The 21423-nt window shown below is 42.5% G+C and overlaps 1 protein-coding gene across 2 annotated transcripts; it reads right to left on the bottom strand.

Annotated features, from left to right (window-relative positions):
- Nucleotides 1-13522: 13522 nt before the first annotated feature.
- On the bottom strand, nucleotides 13523-17482 carry OTOR (otoraplin). Of its 2 annotated transcripts, XM_075925555.1 has the most exons (5): nucleotides 17242-17482; nucleotides 16644-16783; nucleotides 15841-15951; nucleotides 14686-14762; nucleotides 13523-14142 (listed from the first exon to the last, which is right to left on the bottom strand). In XM_075925555.1, exons 1-5 carry the CDS (start codon nucleotides 17465-17467, stop codon nucleotides 14070-14072), a joined length of 627 nt encoding a protein of 208 aa, XP_075781670.1. In that variant the 5' UTR covers nucleotides 17468-17482; the 3' UTR covers nucleotides 13523-14069. The 2 variants fall into 2 exon arrangements, with proteins under 2 accessions (XP_075781670.1, XP_006122233.1); XM_006122171.3 differs by lacking the exon at nucleotides 14686-14762.
- Nucleotides 17483-21423: the final 3941 nt, after the last annotated feature.

The raw sequence follows: 21423 nt of genomic DNA, 5'->3' as shown, positions 1-21423 counted from the left end.
TAAAGGGATGTAATTTCAATATTCTAATTTACAAATGAAGCCAGGATTTGAATTTCCCATGCTTTATTTGCATAATGACAACCATGGCTTTTTCTTGAAAAGCTGATTTTCGGGAGGGGGGGGGGAACCACACACACACGGTCAAGACAGGGATCTTTTGATAAAAATGCCCCGTTTCGAAAGATCCTGTAACCCTCAGAAAATGAGTACAGGATCTTTCGAAATGGGGCATTTCTGTCAAAAATTCCCCGTCTAAACTGCCAGTTTTTTTTCAAAAAGCCCCGTTTCGAAAAAAAGTGGTGTCCACCATTATGCAAATGAAGCACAGGATATTTAAATCCCGGTTTCATTTGCACTTTCGATTAGTCTAATTTACATCCCTCCACCGACAGTGTTTTTGCTTTGTGAAAAAGGGGTCTCAGCCCTAGAATGACCATTGGGTGAACTTAGCTTCTTTAGACAGTGGGTTAACCTGTTAGTTCTCCATAAAACAGGTGGTGATTTTCTTTTATATGTCAACATGTGTTTCCAGCTATGCTATCCATCATTCCCTTTTGGGGTCCTTAAAGAGAGGGGAAAAAAACTAGTGGACAATGGCCGATAAAGACAAAACCCAGAAGGAGCAAGCTTCACCATCATGGCTGCCATCTGCAACCAACTCTTTGACCTTGGGGTCCAGCATGAGAACATTGCACGCAGGCCCGCAGACAGCACTTCTGGGCCCCACAGCAGAACAGTCAGTGGGTCCCCTAAAAAGGGGTGACTGCCACTAGTTTGTATCCTATTCATAGCACATTAGAACCCATCATACACACCTTTCTCCCCAACTTAACTACATCAAGTAACTCCCCATTACAAACAAATGTTGAGCCTAAAATAATTATAATTTAGAATATGTTATTTTAAGTTGTACATTTCAATTAAATACATTATGGAATGATAGTGGAGGGAGTCCAGCAGAGGGCAACAAAAAAGATTAGGACACATCACTTATGAGGAGAGTCTGAGGGAACTGGATTTATTTAGTCTACAGCAAAGAATGTGGGAGAATTTGACAGAAATCTTCAACTATCTGAAGGGGGATTCTAGAGAGGATGGAACTAAGCTGCTTTTAGTGGTGGAGGATGGCAAGGTCTCAAGTTGTAGTGTGGGAAGTCTAGGTTGGATATCATGAAAAATTGTTTCACTAGGAGGGTGGTGAAGCACTAGAATGGGTAACCCAGGGGGTTGGTGGAATATCCATCCATAGAAGGGTTTTAAGCCAAGCATGACATAGCCTTGGCTGGGATGATTTTATTGAGGTTGGTCTTGCTTTTAGGAGGGAGGGTCGGACTAAATGGCCTCTTGAAGACTCTTCCAACCCTAGTCTTCTAGGGAATTAAATATATAAAATGTAAAGAATCACAAAAAAACAAATAAAACATTTAATGTACCAAGTGGGTTAATTACACGATTAGGTGTTTAAATTAAAGATGGGGGGGGGGGAAATGTTCAAATTCACTTACATCTTGTATAACAAAATTAATTTTTATACATAAAAACATTTTAACAAAACATATCTGAATGTAGAAGGGGTCATAAAATGCAACTCTTTCGGATTTTTTTCCAGCAAAATCATCAGTTATATCAAAGTTCAATGACCTGGCAAGATCTTGCTCCGTAGCAAGAAGAACAAGACCACTAACTCTTGTCTTGATTTGTTTCATTTTTCTAAAAGATCTTTTGGCTTCAGAAACAGTAACGGTACAGAATATCCACAGAGCTATAGTAACATTAGGAACAAGACATTCCAACTTACGCTCATGAAGGTTATTTAGCAGCTGGTGGTTTGAGAGGCATACTTTCAGAGTTTGCCTTACAAATTAATTGCTTTCATGTGTTTCACCTCATCAGTGATGCCCACGGATACATCACTGTCATATTTTCTGCAAAAAGCAGAACACTAGTTTTCAATTTGGGTATCAGTGAGTTCCAAGGACGGCCCTGCCAATCACACCAGCAGGGCTCTAATAAGGAACCGTCTTATCCTGCCTGGAATGTATATTTTTGCAACACTGCAGTAAGCCTGTGACCAAAGAGTTGAAGCAATGCCCTAAACAGCCTGATGCTGATCTCCTCCTATTTCCAAACCAATCTGAAATAGGAAGGAACCAAAAACCTCTTCTTGGAGCTATCAACTTTGGAAAATGTTGGAAGATTCCCAACACAACTGAATTACTGTGTTTTTATACAAACAGACCCCAGGGACCCTCTGAGGTTCATCCCTCTCTAGTATCAATGAGAACTGCAGCACTTATTTTGCTAGTATCCTAGCTTAAACAATGAGGACATCTAGAGGTGTAAGCAGGTACTACATAAGTGTGATCCTGCTGAGAGTTTTCATATTCCAAAATGGATACCATCTGTCTATGTAACTGCACTTTGTAGAGAGTAACTTGCATGCGGCTTGCCATGGGCCTCTCCCTAGAATGTGATATTATCACAGTAACTGTAGTCACAAGACACATCAAATAAATTACTGAAAATCATAGGACAGTCCCATGTTTCTCTCATTTTTATTGTTCAGTGACGGCTGGTGAGCATCCCAAATTTGTTGTCTTTTCTGCTAAGACAGTTGATTCCCCGAGACACCCAGCTAAACACAAAAATAAAGAGTTTTTTTTAATAAAACTGAAGCAGAATTTCCAACCATCTTCCACAGCAGCAACTTGAAATTTAAACAAAAGCCTTTGGAATTAGGATAAAACATTAGGAAAATATATATTTGTCTTAAGTGCCTCCTGTTCAGTTGCCTCATTTTCTTGTTTTATTGATAATCATCTTATTCTCTGTTCACTAGAGTAACAACGGAAAGAAGAAACACATGGAAATATTTTTGCCAAATTTTGAAACAAATGGGTGCCAAGTGCTGAAAATGAGGCCAGTTACTTAGGTGTGCAACATTAGGCACAAATATTTGAAAATGTTGAATTTAGTGTGTATTAGGCATACGTTATTGCTGGAACTGAAAGAATAAGCTTGCCTTTCACAACTAACTTTCTTGCTCTTCCAACAAAATGTTTGTATTTTTAAGAGAGAAATATGTAATATCTGGAGGGTAAAAACGGTTTAAAGTAACTGGAGAAGAAACAGGTCTTGTAAGAATTTTTATTTCCAATGATGGAATGATCCAACACCATAAAAAGCACTAGCTGACCATGCAGAGCTGAAAGGTCTTTCAAAACATCTGTAATGACTTTATGTTACAGTTTCTGTTATACCTAAGGCAGAGAACAAAAACTTTATACTCTTCTCCCTTTCCCGCATGTAGGGGTGAGCAGGAGAACCTTTCTATTACCCAATAGACTAGCACTCTGAGGGCTGATCCCACCTTGGAATGCAGCCCAAGTATCGGATCACGAGTAGCCCTTCACTCAAAGGGGAAAATACATTATACTAGACAGTGCTGTTCTTACCCATACACAGAATTCAGTTGTGTAGGGTGCCTGAAAAATGTGGGGCAACTCTGGGCCTTAATGTTCACCCACTGCCTCTCCCTTATCCTGTGGCTCTGCTGTTTCCTGAGAGGGTTTAGTTAACTTGAGTGAAAAAGCCTGCCGGAGCTATTAGCAAAACTCTGAACCAGTGAAAGAGCCATTCAAGTGATAATGAAGCCATCTAACAGACATTTGCCAACTGCAGCTATCTCCTGTCAGTTTCTGAATCTCCTGTGTTAGTCTGCAGGACTATATTTGGGTCCAGAGCTGCTGACCCACAGGGGGGAAAAAAAACAGTTGGGGTCTGCATACAAGTGAGAAGCCAAAAAAATCCTTCACTGATGTAGCCTCTGACTGATGAGAAAGACACTCCCTACATTCCCTTCATACACCAGAGCCTAGGGGGGCACAGGCTAGTAGATTGTGTGTGCTGCAGGCTCCTCCATACTGGGGCAAAATCCTGAACCCCAGGGGCCAGATCCAGGCAAGCCAGGGGCTGCATCTAATCCCCCAGGTCTTAGGTTCCCCACCGCTGGTTTAAAATTTGCTTAAAAGTTCTCATTAGTGTGTTGTTGAAAATTATCAAAATCACATCTCTAAAAAATCGTTCCCCCCCATCCTGCATAGGGGCTCCAGTTTAATAGTACTGCCTAAGGCCCCATAAATCCTAAGGTCAGCCTTGATACTAGACCTTTTCCTAATAGACCTTTTCCTTATAGGTTATGTCTACATTGCACTTTCTTGCACAAGAACATATGCAAATGAGGCGTGGCAATGACTATCACCATGTCTCATTTGCATACTTAATGAGCCACCATTTTGCACAAGGGTCTTTTGCGCAAGAAGGAGCAGTCTACATTGCTCCTTCTTGTGCAAAACCCCCCTCTGCGCAAGAGCTGTTCTGCCTGAAAATAAGCAGCAAAACAGGTCTTGCGCTAGAGGAGGGTTTTGTGCAAGAAGGAGCAATGTAGACTGCTCCTTCTTGTGCAAAAGCCCCTTGTGCAAAATGGCAGCTCATTAAGTTGTGCAAAAACATATGCAAATGAGGCACGGTGATGTAGACGTAGCCATTCTGTTTACTTCTCACCTGTTCCCACACAACTGTGCAGGCTGAACCAATCCAATTCAAAATACAGGATTTTTCCCTTTAAAAATGTCTAATGGTACACACCACACCCCTAAAAAAACCTCACTTGTTTGCCGTTCTGTTACTGTTAGGGAACCTGTGCTTTCCCTTGCCTGTTTCTGCTGCCTCAAATCATTGATCTAGGAAAATGCTGCTTACCAAAATTCCACAACTCCCCCCCCCCTAAAAAAGAGCCACTTAACGATTTCTGTGAAAGTTATAAATCAATGTTTTAAAAATTCAGTAGCTTCCAAGCAACACTACTGACCAGTGCTTGTCGAGATTCTATCTAGTACCTTATATTGCCCATTACAAACCCCTGTTTTCAATTGCGTACAGCTTTGGCAAACATTAACCATTCAACCATGGTGGGTATCTGCCCTACGTTCAATGTTTTGGTGTCACTGGGCGGGGCTCACCACTGGGGCACCTTCTGCTGGTAGCTCTGGGGAATTAGTTCTTTCATCAGCAGGGCACCTACTTCAAGCTGGTGTCTCCCCCATCTGTGCTCCACACTTCTAGTCTGGACCCGCGTTGCTGCCCAACCACGGCGTCCTCTTCAGGACACTGCTCTCTGGCCAAGCCCACTCCGATGGTCTCTCACCCCTTCCAAGGGTTTTATTGACAGTCCAGGATGTCAACTGCCACTGTGGTCTCCAAACCTGACCCCTCTGTCTCAGGGGCTAGCCACAGTCTGCATGGGCCACACCCTCCTCCCAAGCGGGTATCGGCAGCTCTCAGTTTCACCCACCACTGTGGCCAACTGCAGCCCCAAAGTCTAACCCCTTAGCTCAGAGGCAAGCCGTAGTCTGTACTGTTCACACGTTGGTGATAGGTGTGGTGCAAAGGGAAAACTACTCTGGGTCCCAAACTAGGGACCCTCCGGCAGCAGCCACTTCCTGCCCTCCTCTACTCCCCTTCGCTACCTCTTGTTCCTTGGGCCAATTCCCCTGTGACCCTTTGCACCCTCAAGGCCCTTGTAGCAAGGCCAATAGACTGGCAGGTATCAGGCTGGAGTCTCCCTTTCTAGTCCCCCTGAGCCTGTGCACTGCTCTCCAAAAGGTGCTTCTCCAGGAACTGGGTCCTGCACCTTCCCTGATCAAGGCCTGACTCACTCTCTCTGCTGGGCAGCTCCTTATATACAGGGCTGCCCTCAACAAGCTACAACCTGATTGGCTACTTAAAAGCCTCTCCCTAACTGTCTCTCTCCAGCCTGCATTAACCCCTTCTGACCAGTGTGGGGGCAGTGGTGGGCTCTGCCACATTCAGCAAGAGGGGGTCAGCTACAGGCCTGGAGTGCAGCATGTTCACTGCAGATGTGAAGATTATAGCCAGCATTCATGAATCATCATAGGATCTGAGCTTCTCACAAATATAAATTTTATTGTCTCCACCCTCCCTGCCCTGGGATGGTATTATCCCCTTTTACCTCAGTCCCCCACCTGCAAGCAGAGAGTAAAAGAACTTGCACCAATTTGACTGCGCCAACGTTAGGACACATTTAATCTAAATACATCTATATAATAACCTTTGTAAATATACAAGTTTTTTATACAAGTCCCTGCCCCAGCCCCGAGCACCCCGGCATCCAAACACCCTCCCACAGCCTGCACCAGGAACCCCATCCAGCACCACAACTGCCTGCCCCAAGCTAAACTCAGAGCCCCTCTGACAGTTCAAATCCCTTAATCCAAGGCCAGAGCCTGCTCTCCAACCCTCTGCCCCAACCTGGTGAAAGTGCAGGAGGACGGGGGAGGGAGAGAGGCTGGAGTAAGCATGGGTGAGGCCTTGGAGAAGGGGCACAAAGGAGGGGGGACAAGAGTATTTGGGTTTGAGGTAGATCTTGGATTGCACTTAAATTCAAAAAGGGATCTCATGCTTAAAAAGGTTGGAGACCCCTGCTTTAAGCCATGCCCTCAAGCTCTGAAGGATTAAACTCTGAAGGGAGGGTTGTGTGGGAAGAGGGGTTAGGAGATAACATCCAGGTAAGAGGCTGAGTTAACTCTCCAGTGAAAGTATCCCCACAGACTTACTGTGAGAGAGCTGAGAACCGTCTCCTGAGTGAGACCCTGATGAGTTCCCTCCAACCCTGTTGCCTGAGCAGTGAACTCCGCCTGGAGGATCAGAGGTTACGATCTTCCAGTTTAGAAGTTCTTCAAAAGATGACAAAAGGGAGGTTCCCAGAGGCAGGGGAGGAACAAATAACTCTCTTGTTATAGCTGTAGTCAGGATTGCTTTAAAACTTGGGCTTGGCTCCTCTTTTAAAGAGAGATCCATGCAACGCTACACAATGCCATAGGCTTTAGTCCCTCGATTTTAATGGAATAGCTAAACAACTTCCATCTGAGCAGAGGGGCAACAAACACGAATGCTAGCTCACAATAACCCGCATGTACAGAGCACTACTCATCTGAAAGCACTGGAAGGAGTCCCTTTACCCACCACGCAAAAATACAGCCATTTCTGAAGTAGTTTACAGCCTAGATTTTATGGTCTCAGGGAAAAAAAAAGGGAAATCCCTATAAAGCCCCTAAACATTTCAATTTCAGCCACAGGAAGGCAACAACAACTCTGCTTGGTCACAGGTGTTAAGGAAACAAAACTAAGCAGGCAGTTTCTTGTAGCCTAATAAACAAAAACAGACAAAAGTAGGTGCCATCTCTGGAAGAAGCATAATCCCTTTTAGTGCAGACAGTAAACTTCCCTCAGTTATTTTTTCCTAGCCTGACTCTATAGCAATCTGCCTAGGCTAGGAAGAGACTAAAAGAAAGCAGATCATCATTCTTCTGCTAGCTCTTCCACTAATATGACTCAGCTGCCAATTCCTCCCCACCACAACCACACAAGGCACAGCTTTTAAAAGTCAGCCTCCTCCATCCTGCCTAGGAAAAGGCACAAACACCTCCCATCGCAGTGCTAATTCACAGATCTCAGCCACACTGCACATGAGTTTAGGACAGGAAAGGAGACCAGAATTAGGTACAATTGAAACTGCAGGTGAAATATTAGGTAGGCAAACTTAGCATATGAATTGGGCTAACACATTTGATATCACCACCCAATCTGTGATTAGATACACAATAGGATCTTTAATGACCACAAATGGTTCTGAACTTAATTCTACATCACAAGTTCACATATTGAACTGCCAGTTCCACTTCCTGGAGTTTTCAATCTGAACCTCTCCTGGTTGTGACCACCATTAGATTGACAGGCCAGCACTTTAGAAGTGTGTAGCCATCCCGCCCTTGCAACTGTGGAGAGAGGTCACATATGCCTTCACTGTCACTTGCCTCTCTAGATACAGATTATGGATAGAACCCTATTAAATTCATGATCCTTTTTGGTCAATTTCATGATCACAGGATTTTTAAAATAATAAACATCCTTATTTTGGTTATTTAAATCTGAAATTTCACAGTGTGTAATTGTAGGAGTTCAGACCCAAAAAACATTTGGGGGGTGGGTCACAAGGTTACGGTAGGAGGAATTGCAGAACTGCCACCCTTACTTCTGCACTGCTGCCTTCAGAGCTGGGTGCCTGGCCAGCTGCCACCACTCTCTGTCCACCCAGCTCTGAAGGCAGCAGTGCAGAAGTAAGGGTGGCATGCTATGGTATTGCCCCCTTTACTCCTGCACTGCTGTTGTCAGCGCAGCCTGCAGCGCTGAGCATCTAGGCAACAGCCGCTGCTCTCCAGCTGCACAGCTCTGAAGGCAGCACAGTAATATGGGTGGCAATACAGTGACCCCTAAAACAATCTTGTGAACCCCTACACCTCCCTTTGGGTGTCAGGACCCCAAATCTGAGAAGCACTGGTCTCTGTGAAATCTGTATAGCATAGGGGAAAAGCACACAAAATATCAGATGTCATAGGGGCAAGCCAGTTTTCACTGTCTATAATGTGTTTTTCATGGCTGTAACTTTGGAAGGGCTCTAATTACTGATGAATTAGCAGTCTCTTAGGCCCTGGCCCTCTAGGCAGGGATGAGCCCCAACAACTGAGGCACTCAGGTCCTCAGGCAGGGAGGAGTACCAAACAGTCCAGGGGTGCAAGCACCAAACAGACAGTCTGATGTCCTGGCTATGGCAGACAGCAGGCAAACACCAGCCTCTTAGCACATAATACAGAGCAGTATAAATAAATCATTGTCTATGAAATGTCAGTTTGTATTGACTTAATTTGTGCTTTTTATGCAGCCTGTTTAAAATTAGGCAACTATCTAGATGAATTGATGTACCCCCTCAAAGAGCTTTGAGTTCCCTCAGGGGTGTACATGGGCAGCAGGTGAAGGCCCAGCTGGAAAAGGCAAACCCCAGCCCTGCCTCTGGAGCCAAGCCCTGCCCACCATCAGCCCCATCTTTTCTGGTCACCTGGAGGGCTGGGGATGTTGTGCAGCCTCAGCCCCAACCCTCCCCAGTGACCAGGAAAGCTGGGCTGCCATGACACAGTCCAAGCCCTCCCCAGTGGCCAGGGAACTTAGGCAATTTTGGGAAGGCTGTGCCTTCCCTTGCCTACATTACCGACTGTCCATGGGTTGCATATACCTCTGGTTGAGAACCACTGGGCTAGTGTCCATGGGCTATTTCCTACAACTCCTTCATTCTGTACCTTGGTTTCAAAGGTATTCTTCCTCTTCCTAGGGAGGAGGGTGGGTTACCTAGGGAGGTGGTGGAATCTCCATCCCTGAGGTTTTTAAGTCTTGGCTCAACAAAGCCCTGGCTGGGTTGATTTAGTTGGGATTGGTTCTGCTTTGGGCAGGGGGCTGGACTTGATGACCTCCTGCAGTCTCTTCCAGCTCTATGATTCTATCATTCCTGGGGAAGACAGCTAGTGGCAGAGCCAGCACTTACTTAACACACTGATCGACTGACAGGTCTGGCAGCTCTTCCAAGTCCTCCTCAGGCCCAGGCAGGGAGCATCTGACTCCCCTGGCAGCTCCTGCCCAACCAAGCTTCAGGACCCTTTTATACTATCTGTCCTGCCCCTGTGCTTCTGGCAGGGTTGTTACCGGTGTCCTGACTCCACCCACCAGGGAGTGTCAGGGTTCCTCCACATCAATCTCAGAGGAAGACAAATATATGTTCTTAACCTCAAGCAATTCACCCACTAGACAAGACTGCATTTGTAAAAGCACTAACACAGAAGCATAACAGCAAAGTCTAAGTTGTCTTTATAGTAATCCTCAACACAGCATTTATCTCATGTAGAATGAGTAATAACCCACATACAAAACACGCACTACTAAATAAGAAATGTTTCTTTCATAAAGCATTTGCTTGGGAGTATGGACTAAAATTCAGTAGGCATTTCTACAGCTTTTCTAAAACCAGTCATCCATGGTGTTAACAACTATGCTCAGGAACTGGAATACTTCTGTAATAAGCCATTTAATTAGAAATCTAGAGCAGGAAGCAACCATTGGAGGGCACCACAACCCCACTGTACAAAGGTGTGTGATCAGCAGAGACAAACACCCAGTAACAAGTAATGAAGGCTTCCCCTCATCACAAGTTTTTGGGGACATGAACAGAGGTAATGAAAAACGCTCATTTAGTTCAGATAGATGCCATAGTATCAAAATCTAAATGGAGGAGAGCTATATGGTCTTGGTGGACAGAGACTTATTAGCTGCTTTTCTTAATAGCAAAGCTTAAACACAAGGGGTACATCTAGACTGGCATGATTTTGCGCAAAAGCAGCCACTTTTGCGCAAAATCTTGCCGCCTGTCTACACTGGCTGCGAGTATTTGTGCAAGAACACTGACTTTGTAATGTACAAAATCAGTGGTTCTTGCACAAATACTCTGATGCTCCCGCTCAGGAATAAGCCCTCTTGCGCAAGTATTCTTGCACAAGAGGGCTAGTGTAGACAGCAACGTTAATTTCTTCCACAAGAAAGCCCGATGGCTAAAATGGCCATCGGAGCTTTCTTGCTCAAGAAAGCATCTACACTAGCATGGATGCTTTTGCACAAAAGCAAATATTTTGTGCAAAAGCACATGCCAGTCTACACGCTCTCTTGCGCAAATACTTTTAATGGAAAAACTTTTCCGTTAAAAGTATTTGCACAAAATCATGCCAGTCTAGACACAGCCAAATTGTTCTGCCTGGGATTCTGGTGATACCTTCCAGCTAGATTCTTATCTCTGAAACCAGCTTAGGTAATATACAGGTGGTTGCGCTGCTCAACCTAGCATGATAAAACTAGCTGCGTGGATGCTGGGGTAGCAAGGACTTCCATCCTTGCTGGCTACTATCACAGTTTAGACTAGATGAGTACAACCCCATTCAAGATCTGAGCTACACAGACATATACTGCATGTCCATAATGTCATACATGCAAAACTGTACTGACTGTATAAGTAAGTAAGTCACTGACAGATTTAATTCAGTATCCATGGATGCACTGATGTAAGGAGGCTGAATGAAAATGTCCATGTATGGTGGAAGACCTGGATTGGAGCACAGCTTTTCCACCAGCCTGGCTTTAAACTCTCTGCCATGAATGTGTAGAGGGGCTATTGTCTACCAATGGGATGTTGTCAGTTCTTCTCTCCCTGGGTATATCTAGACTGCACTGCTCCTTTGGGAAATTGAAAGTAACCCAAAATAGCAATGCTGCATCTTTAAAAGTGCCAGCTATTTCCAGAAATAATGGGTGCACTACTCCGGCATCCCTGTAACACTCATTACACAAGGGTTAAGGGATTTGTCAGAATAGTGCCTTATTTTGAAATTTGGTGCTGTCTACAAAGCTCCAAATTTCAAAATAAGCTCTTTCGACCTAAACTTGGAATAAGCTACGTAATTTGTGTAGTGTAAATTGCGTAGCTTATTCCGACAGAAGGGTGCTGTCTAGACGCACCTTAAGCATTGCCCTACTACAGGCTCAGGAGTCTGGGTGCCAAGCTCTTTGGTTATAAAATGAGTCTCACCCAAGAACATGGAGACAGTTTCTACATGTTTTGTAGGGCTACAGTGAATGCCAGCACTGTGGATATTATTCTTAGCTGACCATTACATTAGAAGTATTGCCAACCTGAAATGTTCGAGAACCATGACTCGGGCCCTAGCATATCATGAGACTTCAAAACAAGGTTCTTTTTATTCTTCTTTGGTGCTGGCCCATTCAGGATTCATGTTTCCAAGCTTTTCCCTGCAACCAGAAGGGCAAAAACCATTTTTAATTGAAGATGAGATTCTCTGGGATTAACTTGGTTCCAGCAGCTGGCACTTTAAGAAAAAGACCAATTATAACAAAATTCTTGATACAATTGTTGGCAACAATGGTGCTCACTGCTCAGCTGATTCAGTTAACCACCTTCTCTGCCATGATGGTGACAGAAATTACTACATGCATTTCCTCTAGTGGGAACTCCCACTCCAATGCTCAGGACTTCCTTGATGCAGGAACAGTCCCACCCTGTTCAAATACAAAATGCTCAGCCCTGTTAAGTTTTTAGAACACTGTATTTGAGCAGTAAAGGCATGCTTTCAAGGAAGCCTGGCCATTAATCGCATCATATGCCTCCACTTGCCTTGTCTCTTAGTTAACATTCAGTTGAAAATATAGTGGGTGATGTCGTTACAGTTCCCTATGAGCAACTTAAAAGAGAAACATATACATTAAGGAAGGGAAGTTGTTATGAATGCATCCAGCCTGTCTGACCTGAATTCAGATCCTGCATAGGTCCCCAAGGATAGTGAGATCTGGAGTGCTTGCAGTGCCAGCATGTAAAATAGACATCTGGAATTTTTTGGTGAGATTTCTAAAGATGGGTTGGAAGAGAGCCACGCAACACATGGGACAGCTGGTGAAAAGACGCTGAATCCAGTGCCAGCAAACAAATACCTCTTCTCTGCTGCTGCTGATACAGTCATTGTTCCTCGCAGCCAGATGTTCTCTGAAAACGCCAAACGTAACTACAGGGTGAAATCCTGATTTTATGTTTCTCCACAATTTAGATTTTTTTTGGTAGCAGAGTCAGTCTTTGAGGGCCCTGGTTAGATTTTGTGCTGAGAGGTACACAAACAATGACATATTTCTAGGATGGGGGAGCCTGATTGCCCAGCTTCCCCTACACTTGCTTCACTTGCCGGTGGGCTACATTGCAGCTCACAGCTATATGAACACTCCCTGTCCTACCCCAGTGGAAGCTGCGAAGAGGAACAATATAGGGCCATGTCCACTGGCCCTATCCAGCAGCTACATAGCAGGAATTCTCCTCCAGATGGTTGTTGTGCCTCTATAGCTCCCTATATGGACTGAGTGATGAATCTGAAGCTACTGCCTCCATCCCTGAAGTTTGGGAATAAATGCTAAAAGTCATCTCAGTTTACTCCATCATAGAACTCAGGTTGTCCAGTGCTGGATCAGGCCTCGGGAGCAAAAGCACAGAGATTTGGGGGGGCTCTTGTGAAGCAACGTATCAAGGATCCACTGTGTAAAGCTAGACATACCGGCAGCCCTCAACAAGCGGTAAAGAAGGTGCTCTTTTTTTAGCACCTGATATTGGATTACACATGGTTTTCCCCATACACCGTAAATGTCTTTGCTTTTGTTTTCTCATACAGCTTTGAGCACTTTTAGTATAATCCCTATCAGCTTTTCAGCTAGTTGCATGCATGTTTGCAAACACCTAATTTAAACACGCAAGCACCTGATATGTGCACAATTCAAATACTTGAATGTGCACATGGCCAGCTAGACATTTAACAGTCTATGTGTCTGCCCGGGTACATGATTTGCCTATGCCCACTAGAGACACATGGGCAAAAGTTAGGCCTCTTCATAGGCATACAGCATATTAAATTGTTTCATAAAACACCGTTATAATCTGCAGTGAGTTTTTAGATTACCAGAGATTTCACTACTTGGAAAATGGCTCTTTTGCCATAAACATGACTCATGCTAGCAGTTTATGAATGGCTTTTCTCTTCAGTTTTATTTAATAACATAAAATGTACATGTATAATGAGAAAATAAATGCAACACAAGACATTAAAAGTCTTGCCTCAAATATTAGATAACTTTGAACATAACAATGTGGCAGCTTAAGGGGTGCTTACCAACAAATATAACAAAGAAATTTCAAGAAGAAAGACCTCTGAAGCACATGCTATGTGGTTTATATCTAAGCTTTTCCACTTTTTTCCCTAGCAATCACTTCCTCTCGACAAATTCTTATTTAGAAGTAAATGTATTATTTTACAAACATCTGAGAGAGAGAGAGAGAGAGAGAGAGAGAGAGAGAGAGAGAGAGAGAGAGAGAAAGAAAGAAAGAAAGAAAGAAAGAAAGAAAGAAAGAAAGAAAGAAAGAAAGAAAGAAAGAAAGAAAGAAAGAAAGAAAGAAAGAAAGAAAGAAAGAAAGAAAGAAAGAAAGAAAGAAAGAAAGAAAGAAAGAAAGAAAGAAAGAAAGAAAGAAAGAAAGAAAGAGCGAGCCTTGGGTTTTCAGGTTATATCCATCAGATTTTCTTGGTATCCATCTGATGATGACCCAGCCACATACCAGTACTATTCACAGAAGAAGTCAATGGCCTGAAAGACAGTCATTAGAAAAATTAGCAGAGGCTTTTAGACATTGTTATACCAAATAAGTACTAGGTACAAACTGAATCAAAGTGCAAAATACATTTTAAAAGGTAAGCAAGGAGAAACAAATGTTAAATAACTAATTCTACTGTATTTTTAAAAGTGAGTCAGGGCTGGGACACACTGGATCAGCATTCCACCACTTTTGCTGCAGGGAGGATGGAAAGGCATCCTTTGCACAGCATTACATTGCATGCCTGATGCACAAGGGGTCATGGTAGTCTGAGGGCATTCCCTCCCTGGCCAGGGAGCCAGGGCATTCTGGTAGCACTAGACATTAAAAGGGACCAGGGCACACAGTAAGATATGAAAACAGTCCCTGGGGAAAAACATTTGGGAACCACTGACTTTAATCATCAGGTCCCCCTCAGCCTCTCTTTTTATCTGTATCCCCACACTCACACATGGAAAGGCTGTTCCAAATGGATCTAGAAAACCTTATTAATCTGTAATAGAGAAAACTACTTATCATCTTTGGAAGACAAATACCAAGATTTCATTTGAAAGCCAAACTCCCTTCTTTGCATGGTGTCAAGTATCAGAGGGATAGCCATTTTAGTCTGGATCTGCAAAAGCGACAAGGAGTCCTGTAGCACCTTATAGACTAACAGATGTATAGGAGCATAAGCTTTCTTGGACTAAGACCCACTTCATCAGATGCATGTAGTGGAAATATCCAGAGGCAGGTATAAATATGCAGGCCAGAATCAGGCTAGAGATGATGAGGTTAATTCAATCAGGGAGGATGAGGCCCACTTCTAGCAGCTGATCTGGAGGTGTGAATACCAAGAGAGGAGAAGCTGCTTTTGTAGTTAGCTAGCCATTCTCAGTCTTTGTTTAATCCTGAGCTGATGGTGTCAAACTAATGGATATTAGGAAATTAGGAATGGATATTAGGAATGGCAATGTACAAAAATCTGTAGGAGAACACTTCAGTCTCCCTGGACACACAATAGCAGATCTAAAGGTAGCCATCCTGCAGCAAAAAAACTTCAAGACCAGACTTCAAAGAGAAACTGCTGAGCTACAGTTCATCTGCAAGTTTGACACCATCAGCTCAGGATTAAAAGGTAGACTGGACTGCTTTGTCTAATATGGAACTGAATTGTGAACGAGTGAATTTTCATACAGAGATGTAGCCTCTTCCTTTTCCCACTGGAGCGAAAGCAGAACTCAAGCTCCTATCACAAGGAGACTGAAGCATGTGGTCATTACAGGAATTCTCTATAAAAGAGACAAATCCCTATTTGTTGTGTAAATAATTAACAGAGACTACAGTATCGGATGCTCATGAATATACGGCATGATCCTTCCACTCTGTAGGACCAATAAAACCTGCTATACACTGCAAATGGAATCTTGTGTGCAATGCAAGTCTTTCAGTTGACTCAGCTGGGGACAGGATGACATGAAGCTCTCAACAGCGCTCACATGGTAACAAGATCAAGACCTAAATTATTAATTACGTGGGGTTCCTTGACAAAGTAAGGGAAACAGGATCAGGTCCAAGGCTTGTGTGTATGGCTCAGCACTATCACAGTCAGCAGGTCTTTGGGATGGTGTAGTGTATAGCTATGGTCTGCTTTTATAGCAAATTAGCATTACACAATTGAGTAACTCCCCAGCCTTTTGCAGACTCCTTACCGTTGTAGGGATTGTCTTATTAGCTTCTTGATAAACATGCTGCTCTGTGACTAAACTGCTAGGGAAATAGCCAACAGTTCCCATCTGGTCTTCATACTGCTCACCATATACCTTAGAACAAGAAAAACTAAAATTAGATGCCCAAATCCAGTTTAAACTAGTTCAAGTTTTTATCAAAAGCAGCAATCTTATTCTCTCTCACTTCAGTCTTGTGGACTTTGGATTTGCATGCTACTTAATTAACTAGGACAAGATTTTTTTTCAAAAGGAAGCATGACTATAAGCCAGAATGCGGACACACATGATTCCTTAAGTTATATTTAGGATACATTGCTTGTAAGATCTTCCATATAAAAGTGGAGTGGCAGTTTTATTTTCCATTAAATGAAAGGGTGAAGTGAAGATGTAATGATCCATTGTCAACAAAATATCTCTTCTCAGATTTAGGTTGCTGTAAAATGTTCACCCCTGATTTTTTTCAATAAACGGCAGCAGAAGAAGAGAGTTGGATTTTACTTTGATGATTTCAGTGCATTTAGTTCCATTATGTTATTATCTACACTTTTAATGTTATACATTCTCTCAATATGAGAGAGATTCTGATCGATGTTTGTGAAGTTTGGATTTGAGAGTTTTGTATATTCACTTTTAAAAAAATCTCAGATGTAATCTTTGAAAAAGCCACGGGATTTATTTTTGCTGTTAAAATCTGCTTTTTATAAAGCAGATATTGACCCAAAAAAACCCCATTACTAGTTAACCAGAGGCAGATTAGCGCTTGTAGAAGAAGAATTTCATCTTACACTTCCAGCCCAGAATTCTCCAGAGTATCTCTCTTTCACTAGTTTTGAATAAACATAAATCAACTGCCCTTTTTTAATATTAAGGAACCTGCAATCTGGTGCATTGTAATCATCTTCTGCTCTGGCAAGGGAAATGGTGTCTGCAAAGGGAAAAAAAGGAAGTAGATAAGAGTACAGCATATATTAGACTCTCTCTGCACATGAAACTAGGCAACGTTCAAAATTATCAGAGAAGAGCCTGCTAGATTTAATCTTACACAGTTTGCAGTTTATACTAAAAAAGGTAAAATCAGAGACTGTCACTTTATCAACATCTTAACTGCAATGGTGTTCTCAGAAAAATGTTTTTAACGACACCTGCCTTTGATTATAATGGATTATGAAACACAATCTTTAAAAAAGCATCATGTGGATTATAAATTAATTGTACATGTGGTTTTGCCACATTCGAATTTTTTTACAGGTACAAACAGACCAATTTAATACAGCAAATTAACAAGCAGCGTGTTTGTACATTTCAAACCAGAAACTGCTTTGTACAAAAAAAACATTTAGTTTTGATCATATGCTCTAGTAATGTTTAAACAGAAATACTTACAAACACACTCCTCATCAGCACAGAGCTTTTTGCTGGCAAGTTTGTCCATAAAAATTCCAGTCACACCAGGATAAGTAACTCCAAGGCATAAAAGTAGTATAACCAAATCAGTAGTTAGTATCATTTTTCTATCAGTGTTCTTCTTTGCTAGGACTTCTCTCTCAAATGCTTGTCGAGTCTGGTAATACTTATCTTTTATGGAAAAGCTAGACATCTGGACAAACATCCTGACCAATGGGAAGAGATTAGGTTAACATTCCATTACTTTAAGAGGAACCACAGAGCTCCAGGGGACCCTCAGGTTTTATTTACTCAATACAATCCCTTTCCAAAGCCTTTTTGTACCATGCCTTCAGTAAACTGCTGTTTTACAGAGACATTCTATACTTTCCTGTGGGCTTCCATTAAATGTAATAGCCTCAACATTACCTCAGGCAATATTTTTCTGAAGATGAAAAAAAAGTCAATCCCCGTTCAGCAGCAAAAGAAATAACATCCCTTCATGTCCATAAATCCTTGATTCTCATGAAATGTCCAAAGACCATAAAGTCAGAGTTTTCTGGGGCAGATGGTCTTTGTGTTGTGTTTCTACAGGGCTCTTAGGCACTAATGCAAATATAAATAAACCTAGTCAATGTCACAAGTTCTCAGTGAAAGGCTTTGTGCATTGGCAAATTAAATTTGAAATCTGGGTAATTCACATTCAGAGTGTGGACAAAGCTTTAATTTTATTGCATGAGCCAGTTAAAAAGCAAACATACTTAACCACCATTGCCCAAATAAACTCCATTGCATCCAAGTCTACATAACTACAGTGCTGTGCCATCTATGCATGTCTGAAAAACAATTTTTACAAGCACAAGAAAGCCCTGAATGTGACCTGCTCAATGATTCCATCCAGCCCCCAAACATGCAACAGCATCCTCACCACAGCATAACCTTGTACCTACCACGTGTGCAGTCACATCTTGAGTGCAAGTGTAGAATCAGTCGCTCACTGAAAATCTCACAGCACACTGTTACATAACTGGGCTCTCCCTGGGAAAGCTGTGCACTCAAGGCACTGAACTACATCTGATGTAAGAGGCTAATTTGTAAGTATCTCCTTGAAGAAATCATTTTAAAGGTCAGTATGTTCAAAATCCAGAATGTAACACAGGAAGAAAACAGAGATAATAAAGACAACAGTGGCTTTCAGTCATACCGCCTACTACTGTAATCCCTGCCATTCCCACAAGTAACAGAAGGCTAGGCCAGCTCCAGGCCTCCCAATGGGGATAGGCGCAAAATGTGGGGGGGCAATTGCCCTGGTGCCTAGAGATTCAAAGGAGCCTGGGACACTGTCCTTTAAATTGCTGCTGGAGCACTGTGCCAGACAGCATGTAAGGCTGTGGGAGGGCACAACGCTCTGGGCAGAGATGAGGGCCAGCTGCTCTTGGCCCCACCCTTTCTGGGAATGTGGAGCCAGGCCCACACACACACCTTGCCGAGGGAGGCTGTTGACCCCGGTGGTCAGCTCAGTTCTTGTAGGGGTATCACTGACCCAGGTACACCTGATAGTTTGGCAAGTGATTACATGGCACTCTTGTGAGAGCCAGTACTGAATCAATGCCTATTTGGGGGTGGGGCACATGGTAATAAACATGCCATTTTTCAGGTAAGGAGCAAAACAATGACTGTCAGCTAGTTATTATAAATCCCATGGGATTCTTCATTAAATAGGGAAGTCAACATGATCTCCTTGAAGTGCAAATGTAGCTGTCTCAATATCAAAGTCACAAGGTGGGGGAGGTAATATCTGTCACTGGACCAGCTTCTGTAAGTGAGAGCGAGCTTTTGAGCCACACACAAAACTTTTCACTCTCACCTATAGAGGTCAATTCAAAAAATGATATTACTTAACCCAACTGGTCTAACACTGTGTCCTCAGTGTAATCCAATGGGGTTCATTACATTCATTCTGATCTTCCAAGCCTATCGTCTTGTTCTCCATTTCAACATGAATTTGACATTTAGCTGTTCTTTGTCATAGCTCAGCACACTCCCTCCCAAATTAATGATGTACAATGAATTGGTCTAAAGACTAAAACATATGGGAGACTCCATTACATGCATTGAAAAGGTGCTGGAATCCCTAGTTCAGAATTAGGGAACCTACAAAAATGTTCTTCCACTCTTTAAAAAAAAACGATGCCCCAAGAAACAACAAAAGTTACTCAGATGTATGTGACAAATATGCAGTGTACCAGTTGTCTGAGGGCAGTGATTGCCAAATGGGACTTTAGCAAGTGTGACAATATATGTCTCATATATTTATAGAAATGTTTTGAATATAAATATTTATAAGTCAAATATCCTTTACGCAAAACAAGTCAAGCAACCTATCATTCTAGAGCCCGTGATCCCTGAATGTGTATACTCTATTTGTGTGCATGTGTCATTCTTGTATGTGACATTGGAAATATAAAGTGTAAAACTACTTATTAATCTAGAATTTCTAGTGAAAGCCATTAGTAGAACATAAGGGACTTAATGGCCCAGTGCTCAAGACAATTATCTGTAAATTTTTTTTGTTTTTCCTGTAAGCTGAAACTAGTTGAGCCTACAAATACCTATGACCATGTCACCTGGTGCTGGAATCCATCTTGAATTTGGTATTTTTCCATGGGGATAGGGACAGTTAAACAAAGGATTTCCACCCTGGGGAAATTCTATTTAAGGAAGGGGAAGCAATCAACATAATCTTCAGATGGCTTTTGAAACTGCCTGACCCACCCTAAGAGGATATATATGAAGAAACATGAAAACAAAGAACTCTAAGGACACACGAAGCTGTTAGACACCCATGTCAGAGTAAAGATCAGCTCTGTCTTGAAGGATTTTACTTGGAATAAGGACTACAGTGCAGGTGCATCTACACTGCACTGTTTTTCTGGAATAATGGCTGTTATTCCAGAAAAACAATACCAGTGTCCACACAGCAATTGCATTATTTTAAAAGAAAATCAAAATAACAGAGGTTTTTTTCCGACGTTGGTAAACCTCATTCCACGAGGAATAACGCCTCTTCTGAAAAAGCTCTTTTGGAAGAGAGTGTGTGTGGACACTCCACTGCTGCTATATCAAAATAGCTCCTCACCAGGACCATCCTAAAGTTATTCCTCACCAGTGCCTCCTGGGGCTCTAAATCAAGATAGCGCATCCGCATTAGGGGAGCCTGCCTCGTACTAATTTTGAGGCTTCCCTGTAGTGTGGTCATTCTATTTCTAAAGAAGCTATTCCAAAAGATATCTTCTGGAATAGCTTTTTCCAAAATAAGCTTGCAGTGTAGATGTACCCTGAGAAATACATTTGTAACAATTTCTTAGGCCTGGTATACACTACCAAGCCTGTTATTCCCGAATAACGGGCCGCAGAATTCAAACTCTGTACTCCTGCTTTTCACCAGGAATAATGCTAATTCTGAACTGGTAAATTCAAAATAATGTTAGTGTAGATGCTCCGGTGCCGCTAATTCAAACTAATTGGCCTTGAGGAGGCCTCCCGCAGCTCCCCAGAATGCTTCCTGGGGCTCATTAATGGAGCATGCCTCGGACTAATTTCAACACTTCCCCTTAATGAGGACATGCAAGTTCAAATTTGTTAAACTGGGAGTTCTTCGAGGAATGTCCCTGTGGGTGTTCCATCTTAGGTGTTTTGGCACCGCAGCACACCTTGAAGGAAGATTTTATGAGCAGTGGCTTTGACAGCTAGCTCGCACATACGCAAAAGCTCTATGCACGCCAAGCAGTTAACACATTTGCATGAGGTACAATCTCCTCAGTTCCTTTTCTGCCGCTGCCGGCATCACTCAGAACCTACAATGCGCTCTGCAGATTTTTCCTCAGAGAGACAGCTAGTCTTAGTTTTTCTTTTCCTTTACTTAGTTAGCCTTTTTTATTATATTTTTACCATAATCTTTATGATTCTGAAAGAAAGAAAGAAAGAAAGAAAGAAAGAAAGAAAGAAAGAAAGAAAGAAAGAAAGAAAGAAAGAAAGAAAGAAAGAAAGAAAGAAAGAAAGAAAGAAAGAAAGAAAGAAAGAAAGAAAGAAGCTCCTCTCCTGCATGGAGGAGTTTCTTTCCTGCAGCTTTTGCCTCAGCCTCCTCACATACGGCTGCGAGATATATTTTCACAGATTTAA

The sequence above is a fragment of the Pelodiscus sinensis genome, chromosome 3 (genome assembly GCF_049634645.1).
Source record: "Pelodiscus sinensis isolate JC-2024 chromosome 3, ASM4963464v1, whole genome shotgun sequence".
NCBI classification, from domain to species: Eukaryota; Metazoa; Chordata; order Testudines; family Trionychidae; genus Pelodiscus; species Pelodiscus sinensis.
This window is presented reverse-complemented; position numbering and strand designations above follow the sequence as displayed.